The sequence below is a fragment of the Plectropomus leopardus genome, chromosome 4 (assembly GCF_026936395.1).
Source record: "Plectropomus leopardus strain MGB_pleo_1.0 chromosome 4, ASM2693639v1, whole genome shotgun sequence".
Taxonomy (NCBI): Eukaryota; Metazoa; Chordata; class Actinopteri; order Perciformes; family Serranidae; genus Plectropomus; species Plectropomus leopardus.
Genome location: NC_142179.1, coordinates 8992039 through 9003584, shown reverse-complemented (window position 1 = coordinate 9003584; position 11546 = coordinate 8992039). Strand labels below are relative to the sequence as shown.

General features: G+C 39.7%; 1 protein-coding gene across 1 annotated transcript; it reads left to right on the top strand.

Annotated features, from left to right (window-relative positions):
• Positions 1 to 987: 987 nt before the first annotated feature.
• Positions 988 to 2987, top strand: LOC121944309 (gamma-crystallin M2-like). Its single transcript, XM_042488053.2, has 3 exons — positions 988 to 1131; positions 2284 to 2526; positions 2666 to 2987. Exons 1-3 carry the CDS (start codon positions 1099 to 1101, stop codon positions 2948 to 2950), a joined length of 561 nt encoding a protein of 186 aa, XP_042343987.2. The 5' UTR covers positions 988 to 1098; the 3' UTR covers positions 2951 to 2987.
• Positions 2988 to 11546: the final 8559 nt, after the last annotated feature.

The window sequence follows — 11546 nt, the reverse complement described above, 5'->3', positions numbered from 1 at the left end:
GCAAACATATTTCATCTCACTTATTCCTAATATTTTTTTTTATCTCTTTAAATGTCTAATATTGGAAGAATATAGGTTACTTTACGTGTTTTTTACAACAAACTTATTTCTCCACAAATTTAACAGGATGTGACAAAAGCCACTTAGAATTATGTATCATCCTCACGCTTAAATCATATTAAATTTTATATTTAGTAATTCATACATTTTTATGTTGCAAAATTCATTTTTGTGCAAGTATAATCAAAAAGTAATCAAAGTTTTGCCATTTGAGGACAAAAAGAACATTTATGATATTTAAGAATAGTCATTGCTAACTAATGTAAATGTAAGGTTATGTGTCTTCAAAAACCTAATGTTTTTAAGACATTTTCTTTTATTTCCATCTTATACACCATTTGATATAACTGATATATTTTTATTGTATTTTTATATATTTACACATCACCTCAGACCTAACTTATTTTATAGTTACCCACACATCACTGACTTAGCAATCAACCTCAAAAAGACTTACATAATAATTCTTTGCGTTTAAAAACTTTTTTTTTTATGTACAGTTTTTGCTATTTATTATGTCATATATTTTTTGCCATGTGAAAAAAGATATTTGAGGAAACTATTATTTTGATGCTTTTACATGCAGGTCTGTCACTGGGCGTTACCATGAAACTTAAAAAAATCAGAAATACAGAAACTTTCCACATACACTAACAAAACAAACTACAGTCAGTAACTTTACTAATAACACGTGATTCGTGTCAGGAACAAAGAGGAAAAACAAAACAACAGAAGCATGTGGTTGCTGACAAAACAGCGTCTGTCACAGTGAATAAACAATGCCAAGGTGTGACCTCCGATTGTTAACCCTTTCACCCTTTCTGTGACCCTGTGTACGAGAAACGGCCGCTGAAAGGATTTCTGAGCCCCTGGAAATGTGGACAATCCCTCCATATTCTGTGTTTTTCTATGGCGCTGTTGCTGGCTCAGTGGGGTGAGACAAAAGCGCCAGTCTGTTGATCAGGTATAAAAGCAAAGGGTTAAACCAGGTGGGGTACAGTTTGGTGCAGGAGCAGCAGCAGGTCCATCAGCAGCAGAATGACTTCCTCTGGGATGAACATGAAGAGCAGGGTAAGCTCTCTCTCATAGTCCTCATTTTCATAATGTCACCAAAACTAAACAGGATAAACTGCAAACTTCACTGTTTTGATTCACTCAGAACTCCTAAAGTGTAATTTTTGGCAGCAGCAGGCAGCTGTTTTCAGTGGAAAGGCCCTAAAAAAACACTATCCACAAGAGTCTAGGTTTCGTTTTAACATTTGGGGGCCACACGTATGTAACAGGGGGTTTGGAGGTTGTCCCGTCAGAAAATTTTTCAGCATTAAATACCTAATTTCCTACATTCTTGTAAATCTTATGCACCAAAAACAGCCGCTTTGTCAGTGATGTCCTTGTCAGACACCGATGCACAGCAGCAACTTTCGCAGGATACGCGTTGTGTGTATCAGTTTTAGAGGCAATGCGCAACAACCAGACTCATTACTCAGACTTTGAGTTTATTTTTAAAAAGATTGTATGCATAATGAGCAGAAACTGTGCATTTCCTGTGAAAACAGAAGTGTACTTTGTAAAGACAAAATACACGTTACAAGTGTTTATTTATAGCCCATCTCCGAGCGTCCAGAACGGATGCAGAGGGGTGCCTGGCGTGTCATATTAAGATGTGTAGATCTACTGACAAAGCTAAAATATTACGAGTTGGGATGAGAACGTGTAGGGACAGGCTATGTCTTTAATTTTGTCAAAATTGAAGCCCCCTGTTACTTTCATATTTGTTTGTTTTTTCATTTAGGAAATTTACATCAATGTCTGCCCAGCACTTAAGGGCAGACAGACTTCAAAGATACAAATATATAAAATTTCCCCCAAAAAACAAAGCTGCATGAAAAAAAATGACACGTACATTCATCAGGCTGACAGACACAACTTAAATAGATGCTAATGTTGCTCCATGTATCTTCTGCATGTGTAAATAGGCATCAGGTTCGATGTTTGTTTGTTGTTCAAGGCTTGTGTGTGCTGCCCCCAAGTGGACAAAAAAGTCAGTGTATGCAGGTAAAAAGCTGCACTTTAAAGTAAACTTGGTAGTAAAGTGTAAGCTTTATCCTTAACAGCGCAACATCCATAAAACCTAAATTCACACTGAAATTTTTTCCCTTTAATTTGAACACACACCTCTCATATACCTCACATGATTAAATCCTTTTCCCTCCTCTCTCCCAGATCATCTTCTACGAGGACAGGAACTTCCAGGGTCGTTCCTATGAGTGCATGAGCGACTGCCCCGACATGTCCTCCTACCTGAGCAGGTGCCACTCCTGCAGGGTGGAGAGAGGCTGTTTCATGGTGTACGACCGCACCAACTACATGGGCAACCAGTTCTTCATGAGGAGGGGCGAGTACGCCGACTACACAAGCATGATGGGCATGAGCGACTGCATCAGGTCCTGCCGCATGATCCCCATGGTAAGAGCTCACACCTGGCTTGATTTCCTGTCAAAGACATTTTGCTTTACACGCAGTTATATCTTTTAGTGAGATTTAGAAAATAATGCTTAAAATATGAAATGCTCTGAGTTAAACCCACTCCTCCTCTGCACCACAGCACAGGGGATCCTACAGGATGAAGATCTACGAGAGGGAGAACTTCGCCGGTCAGATGTCTGAGCTGATGGACGATTGTGAGAACATCATGGAGCGTTACCGTATGTCCAACTGCATGTCCTGCAACGTGATGGAGGGCCACTGGCTGATGTACGAGCAGCCCAACTACAGAGGCAGGATGATGTACATGAGGCCCGGCGAGTACAGGAACTTCATGAACATGAACATGGGCAGCAGCGGCATGAGGTTCATGAGCATGAGGCGCATCACCGACTCCTGCTATTAGACTCTCTTTGCACTAAATAAAACTGTCAAAACCTAAACTGCTCGTGTGTTTAAAACATTATTTTTTATATTGACTACCCCGTACATCACATTCACAGTTTACATCAGAGCTGCTCACGCTTCCAACCAAGCGGCAAGCTCCGGGGCTGAAAAATGAAGCTAACGAGGGTGTAAAAAAAACTGCAGTTCCTCTAATGGCCACTTGAGGCTGGCTCTAAATGCAGGCAGAGTACCCTGTGTTAACCCTTTAGAACCTGGATTGACATCAGTTTTGTTGGGCTGCAATCGGATGCCTTTCACAAGCATTTAAACCATAAGGAACCTGAGAATATTGGTGTGATTTCTTTTTAAAACATGAGGAAAAGGCAATGAGCCTTCACAAGAAATGTCTGGGGAAAAAAAGAAAAAAAAGTAAAAGGTGACAAGAAAATTACCTGAAAATTAGCTGTAGGGAGATTATTAGATATTATCCAAAAAAGAAAAAAATGTCTAGAAAACTATATTTCTAATTCTTAAATTTGGTTAAACACACTGTGATTATGTATTTATTCACTGATATTTATTGACATATACTTTGGTCATGTCACATGACTGTTCACATACGTATAGAAGATTGTGTCTCGCAATGTAAATCTAGTCTGATTCTCACTTTGGTGCATTAAATACGTGATAACTGCGGTGCCTAGTGGCTCAGTGGAAAGAGTGGCGCCCCATATTCAGAGGTTGTATCCTTGCTGCAGCAGCCACTGGTTCGATTCTGGCCTTGGCCCTTTGCTGCATGTCTCTCTCTCCCCTTTTCATGCTCAAACTGTCCTGTCCATTAAAGGCAATAAAAGCCCCCCAAAAAGTGATAACTGGTGCCCTGCAATGTGCAGGTTTTTTTCCTTTTTACCTATCAACTGAAACTAACAATGAAGAATAAAAATGACGAAAATGTGACCAAAACTAAGAGGCATTTTTGTCTAAAGACTAAATCTAAATCACTGCCTGGCTGTCTGTCCCTGCTGTCCTCAAACCGTCCACTAGACGCTCTCAGACTTTCTTGTTGGTCACCTGCATGCCCTCCCACCTACACACCTGCTCTCACTCTTATCATCCGCCCTGCACTTAATAATTGGCCCGTTTCCTCACTCGGTTTGTTAAAGTTGCCATGTGCTGATGTGTTCTTCAGTAAGTGCTCCAAACTCTTTGTCTGCCTGTTATCTGCGTGTCTTGCTGCCCACTCACCTGCTGACAGGTGGTGGTTTTCTATCTGTGTCTCCGTGTATTCTGTGCGATGCAGCTGTTCACCATCTGTTCGGCCTTTTGACGTGCAGCTGAGAAGCAGTGATGCGTACTGTTTGACCTGCTGCTGTCTTCTTATAAAATCAGGTTTTCTGTCAGCTGAAGTCGCTGCACTGAGCAGGAGGAAGTTTAGTCTCATTCTGAGTGGAATTCAAACCGTTGTGTCTACAGTCTTGGATCGTAAACTTGGACAGTGTCACGTAAATACTGGAAAAGCTGAGATTCTCTGATTATATTAACGTCGCTCAAATCTGGCTTCGGCCCCTCAGAGTTGTTATGAGATGTAAATATTGTCTTTAGAGCGTCTGGGTTTGTTTCTGCTCAACTGTATGTTTCCTTCAGTCCAATAAGGAAGACAAATAAAACGAGCAATCACACAGGTTAACCCTTTGACACAGGTTAACCCTTTGAAACCTGGATTGGCATCACTTTTCTTTTGCTGTTTTGAGATGCCTTCAGAAATATTTAAACCATCTGTATATTAGTAAATTGTTTTGGGGGTTTTCTTTTGAAAACATGTGGGAAAAGCTAATGAGCAACTTGGCGAGAACTGTTCCACAACTTGCAAGACATTAGTAGCTTAGGAAAATTATTTTTAAAAAAGGCAGGGTAAATGTCCCAAATACTGCATTTATAATTATCATAGTTATATTTAAAAAAATATCTCACATAATAATTATTACTTTTAAGGACCATTTTAGGCCATTCCCTTATTCTTTGGCTTTTTTCTGATTTTTAGGTTGTTTTTTTTGGTACTAATTATTTATTTATTTATTTTTGCTAATTTTTGGGTTAAATAAATGAAAACAATTTTCTCAGGTTTCAAAGTGTTTACACAACCAGAGTATGGTCACTGAAATAACATATTACACATAACATAGCAAAGCACTGTTGAGACATGCTGACTTTATGGTTCTCAGTGAAATATATAATACAATATATGTCGGATTAAGCTACAATACCAACTTTTTTTCTGGATGTTGGGTTGTTGATCCCCTGAATATTTATGTGACTTGATCAGTGAAATATTATGTTATCATTCTCACAACATTTATCTGATGATTTGCCATAAATTGTGAAATATTTTAACAACTGTTGGATGAATTGTTTAGAAATATAGTAGACCTATACACATGTCCCCATAATTGTAATAACTTTTGTTATATCATGAACTTTTCATCTTGAATCATCATTTTGTCAAAATTTGAATATGTTCAATGCTTTGGTTTATGATTTAGTAGCTGCAAACCTCAACTGTACGTTGTGTTTTCAAGCTCAAGATGCACTTTATTAAACTTAGAAAATGCATAAAACAAGATGTACATAGTCTTTATAATTGACTTCCTATCTCCACCAAGATAGGTACATATAGTTTTTTGTTACACTCCTCAAAGGAGGATTATAGAGGCACATGTCTCTCTATCTTTCTCTTTCTTTCTCTTTCCTCTCTCTTCTTCCTCCAGAGAACGTCCAATCCAGCGAGCGAGTGGGGAATCGATGCCCTGATACGAGATTCAGCCTAATGAGGATCAGAAACATCTTAATAAAGACCCATAATCCACCACTTAATCCCTCATTACAGAATCATCTGCATTCACTGGCCCTGCTGCATACCGCCGCAGTGACGGCACATTTAGGCCCATTGTTCTACCTCGCCTCATCTTTCACCCAGGGCTACGTCTCCCTTTGTCTCCCCTCAGTGTCAGTTATATTTGATCCACTCTCATTAGACTTTTAGACGAGATGAGCAGAAGGGCCTGAAAATAGTGCTTTTGTGTGCACTTCTATGCTATCTGCTGTCTGAAATGGAAAATGAGACATATGCTTAATGAGGAGGAGATGGACTGGGACCTGCCGTCCGACAGAGAGAGATAGGAAGCGTATTGTGTAGAGGAAGTGCTGTGACCGATACTGTGAAAGGGCACGCTTTCCAAGCGACGTCTCTGTCAGTGATTAGAGACTTTTGAGAGTGTGAAAATTGCTAAAAAATAAAAGTGGGACAGATGGATTAAAGTTTAATGCTGAGCCCTGGAAAGAGTCCGTGTTGTAGCTTTTGTGCAGCATTAACACAAAAGTTCAGGAAGTTTTACCCAAGTCAAAAGAAAGTGAATTTAAGTATATTTTCTAACAGTAAACACAGTATATCCTCCCAAATTCTTGTCATGCACCTATTTCTTTGGTGTTCGCAGGGGCGTTTTTTAGGATTTGAGGAGATTGGGGACCCTCCTTTTTGATGAACAAGCTCTATTTTGATGCTTTTACATGCACTTTGCACTCTGCACCTCATTTACCCCGAGAGACCTTTTTTTCAGATATTTTCAGGGGTTTTTTTGTCTTCATTTGATAGGACAGATATAGCCTGAAAGGGGGAGAGAAGAGATGACGTGCAGCAAATGGCCGAGGGCAGAATCAAACCTGTGTCTGCTACAGCAAGGACATAGTCGAGAAACCTATTTTTAACTATTTGTAATTAACACTGAGTAGAAACAGAGAACTTAACAAATGCCATCATTAAAATGTTATAATCTAACTAAAGCATTTAGTCAAGTACAAGTATGGACGGAATGACAGGTTATTACAGTAGATCCAAGGCTTTTAATCAGTATTAGGGACTGTTCATTATTTATAAGAGGGGAGGGGGTGGTGCAAAAATGTTTCGTATAGCACTGGGGAATAACTTACGTTTTTTATTTTGGCTTATGGAATGGACATCCAACTTTAAATGGCTGTATTTTGTGTTTATTTTACTGCTGAGTTTTTTTTCCATTTTTTTTAAAGATTTATGGCATTTTTTCCCTTTAATATTTTGTAGTGATTTTGAAAAAACTATTGATTTTTTCCCCCTTTAAAACTCTTTTTAGATTTTTGTTTTCGCTTTAAAACTGTTTTGGCAATATTTTTTGTCTTGTCTTTTTTTTTTCTTGAAAAGTTTTTGCTGATTTTAAAAAAGGGGGTTTTTATTTCTTTCAAACCTTTTGGTGATTTCCTTTTTCTCTTGAAATGCTTTTTCTTATTTTACTTTTTTTGGGGTGATTTTTAAAATCACCAAAATAAGAAAATACACCATTTAAAGCCTTTCACACCCAGGCCCAATGACGCCAATGGGTGTTTCCATGAAGTTTTTTTTTTTAATTTTTTGAGCTTATACCTTGTGTTCTTTCATAAATCAGTATACAGAATTGGGTCCTGTGGATGGGAATGGTTGCCAAGTGAAATTAGCTCCATCCAGACACCAATTTATACTAACGAAGGAGGTTAATATAGAATTATGTGTAGAAAGAAAAGAGGAGAAATCTCTTTTCCTCTAGCTGTGAGATGATCCTCGTGAGGGTTGGATAATTAGCCCCATGAAGGTACGGAGAAGTCTGATTCTTTAACCCGTGCTACCCCTCCCTCTTCATTACTCTGTGTACTGAGGTGAGTAGGAGGTGGAGGGGGATAAAACAAAACAAATAAAACTCATTAAAGGTACCCGCGTGGCTACAAATCCCCCTCTGCAGCACGATAACACACCACAGACATCATTAGCTGCGGTCAAAGGAGCCATCGTTATTCTGCCTGGATATGAACGCAGATCAAAGCCCGCTATGGTTCATCGTCTTTTAACCTGAGGCAGGATTCTCAAAATCAGAGCTCCCTTTTTGGCAGGTTTCCATTTTTTTCCCTCCCTGATCTCGGCCAGTGGAGACCGAGAAAATCACTCTACATAGCACGAGCAAATCTTGAGATGAAAAAGCTTAAATGATTTCTCCGATGATGCACCCGTGGCATTGTCTTGTTGTGAAGGGTGAGTGTTAATATTTGATGCTGCAAAAATAGAAGAGGGCTTCTTTTGTAGTTTTGTAAAAGAAGTTTGGTAAATCCTGAAGGAAAGTTGTTTTCATGTACAATGATAACTTCAGTATCAGGAGGCCTGATTTTCCCATGTTTCTTTGGCACACTAGAAATATATGGCTCCAGGGATTGCAGTGACATTTTGTCTGTCCATCGCCCAATCACTTAGGTCCGCACTGAAGTGTCTCAACAACTATTCGATGAATTGCTGCTAAATCTGGACACTTTGTTCAAAGAGGATGAATCCTAAGGACTGTGGTGATCCCCTGGCTTTTCCCCCAGCACCATCATCCGGTCACACTTTTCTGCAGTGCAATACTTTGTTCCAAAACACGTTTTAATTTTAATGGCAAAATGACACAGTTAACGTAACTGCAAAACATCAGCATGCTAAAATCATAATTGTGAGCATGAAGCATGCTGATGTGAGCGTTTAGCTGAGGTGCGGCCTCAAAGGGAAGCAAACATAGCTGAGGACTTGTAGGGTTTGTTTACATGGTTTCACGGGACAGCAGCGTTTTGGGGGCCTGCAAATGTAAACTTTTGAAACCGTGCTCCAGAATGTAATGTTTTGAGAACGCCACGCCTTCTGTTGTCCTGTGAAAACGGATCCATGTGCATGAGCACTGCATTTCAGACAGATAGCCGTACAAGAGTAGGAGGACGACAATAACAACAATGGCGGACCACCGAACTGTGTTTGTGCTGCTGATGCTGTTGTTTCTCGTGCGTGTTCGCCATCGTCTTCTTGTTTGTTTATGCTCACTGCTCTCTAGAAAAACACTTTTGTGCACAGGTGTGTGGTGTTTCTTTATGGTGTGTCATAACAATGTCACATCGCTAAGTACTTGCCTGGCATGCACTACAACGTTTTCAGTTGATTTTGTGGCTCCCTGTACACGAGGATCGTTTTCACAGTGTTATCATATTGCTTTTTTTTTTAAGCAAAGGAAAGACTTTTTTTGTGTTTAGTAGGACTGTTCTCTTCTAAACATTGTCTAATTGAAATACTGTGGACCTGATTCTCATTTAAACCACTGAACTGGACAAACATGTAGCGTACCAACAGTTAACGGTGAAAAACACAGGCTGAATCCTCCCCAGAGGTGATGTTTTGCTCCGGCATGCTGGCTGTAATCCACAACAATCTCCTGCCTCATTTCACACACATTTGCATCAGTGATCCTCTGGGTCACGTCCCCCACGACCCCGAGGAACTTACACGTCTAATAAGGGCTGTGTAATTTCTCTCCTCAGGTATGACGGCCTTAACACGCCCTGACAACTTGATCTCATCTGTGCAAATTACTCCATTTACATCCCACAATTCCCTCCTGCTCACACACACACACACACACACACACACACACACACACACACACACACACACTTTTTGTTTTACGTGTTTACATTAGGCAGAAACAGGCAGGTGCAGGGGTTTTCTCCTCGGGGCAGCTCCCAGCCGTGACGAGAGTAACTGCTATCAGACAGAGCGTGTGCCAACAAACAAGCGGTGCTAATCACACGAAAGCATCTGCAGCCAACAGACAGCGAGCACACGTTACAGGCCTCCGGCAGTCGAGCAGAATGGGTGACTGCAGCCGGCCGTGACCACATCAGGCACATGAAAACAAACACAGATCTGAGATCACATACTCAGATTATTTAAGTCTGTGAAATGTTGCAGAGGAGGTCGTGTGGTTCAAATTTTATCTGTCTGTCTGCACCTCAAACTTGTTTGATGTCTTCTTAGATCCGTATTCGTCATATAGGTTTACAGTCTATCCTGATTTTATATTGTAATTTTGCTTTTTGGTCAATTATGTACATTGCACTTTGTGTTAGTTTTGCATATTGCAGTCATTTTGGGTCTCTTTGGGGTGATTTCGTATGTTAAGTAATTTTATATCTTTTTTCCACTGTGTTTTATGTCATTTTGTGGTTGTTTTATGTCTTTTTGTCATTATTTGGGTGTCTGAGGTAGATTTGTGTCTTATTAAGGTAAGTTTGTGTCTGTGAGGTAATTTCTTGCTTGTTTTGTGTCGCAATGTGATCATTTTGTGGTTGTTTTGTGTCTTTTTGTAGATGTGAAGCATATTTTTGTGTTTTTTTGTCTCCTTGTGGTTGTTTTGTTTCTTTTGTAGTTGTTTGGGTCTATATGAGGTAATTATGTGTTCCGTTAAGGTAAATTTATGTCTTTGAGGTCATTTTTTGTCTAATTAAGGTAAATTTATGTCTCTGTGAAGCAATTTTGTATCTTGTTTGGTCGTTTTGTGTCTCTTTGTAGTCATTTTGTGTCTCCTTGTAGTTGATTTTTGTTGTCTTGTAGTTGTATGGGTCTCATTGAGGCAATTTTGTCTTCTTATGGTGATTTTGTGTTCTAAAAAAACGTAAATGTGTATCTTTATTGGTCATTATGAGTCTCCTCAGTTGTTTTGTACTCTTTGTAGTAGTTATGCATCATTTTTGTTTTTTCTGTGTCTTTTTGTAGTCATTTTCTGTCTCCTAGTTGTTGTCTTCTGTCTTTTCATAGTCATTTGGGTCTCCTTGAAGTAATTTAGTGTCTTATAAAGAAAAAATTGTGTCTCCATGATGTATATTGGTATCTTTTTTGATCATTTTGTGTCACTTTGTAGTCATTGTGTGTCTACCTGTAGTCGTTTTTCTTTGTGGCTGGTTCAATAATCCATCCATGCAGCAGCAGATATGTCTGCTTCTCTCGACTATAATGAGACTAGATGGCACTAACTAGATGATAACTCTGATCACACTAATTTAAACTCATCTCTGCAACACCAAGTGTCTTCTCCCTCCTGCTGCTTCCTGTACTCGTCCTCAGTCATCACTGATAATAACTCAGCTCTGTGTAGGAGGAATGTGGTTTCTGGCGCTGCGTGTGTTTCCCTCTGTGTGTTTGCCAGCTTCTTCCCCGTGTTTGTTGCAGTTGGAAGCCTTGTGAAAGAGAAACAAACACTGGAATTCAGTCGGCTCATAACACCAGATACCCAGGAAGTGGAGAGTGGATGTGGCAGTGACGGGAGAGCGACAGGCCTTTTGTGTCCCATTGTCCCCCAACACACACACACATCCATGCACTCAGTGGTCAGCAGTGTTGGGATCAGACACTGACCTCTGACCCTTGACCCTGTGATGGAGCGGCAGGTCCAGTGAGGTTATCAGCACTAACACAGCCATTACAACATAATGAAAATGTCTCTTAAGGCTGCTGAGCTGCTGGCAATCAAAATGAGGATTCCAGTTTTTTTTTTGAAAGGTGGATTTCTCATGGACAAAATGGGTTCGACCTGCTTGAGGAGAAAAGGCTTGCAGAATCAGTGCATCTTTTAAGTCACTTCTTAAAACTCATAGACTTCCTTTTTTGTGATCTCACATTTATTTATTTATTTATTCTATTTCTCTTCATCTATTCAGTAATTTTGCTGCTCTCACTCTATTTATCTATTCCTTATCCCTGTTTG

Coding starts and splice junctions, on each gene's coding strand:
- LOC121944309 (XM_042488053.2), top strand. CDS start 1,099: ATGACTTCCTCTGGGATGAACATGAAGAGCAGG. Junction 1,132..2,283: donor GGATGAACATGAAGAGCAGG/GTAAGCTCTCTC, acceptor CCTCTCTCCCAG/ATCATCTTCTACGAGGACAG. Junction 2,527..2,665: donor CCTGCCGCATGATCCCCATG/GTAAGAGCTCAC, acceptor TCTGCACCACAG/CACAGGGGATCCTACAGGAT.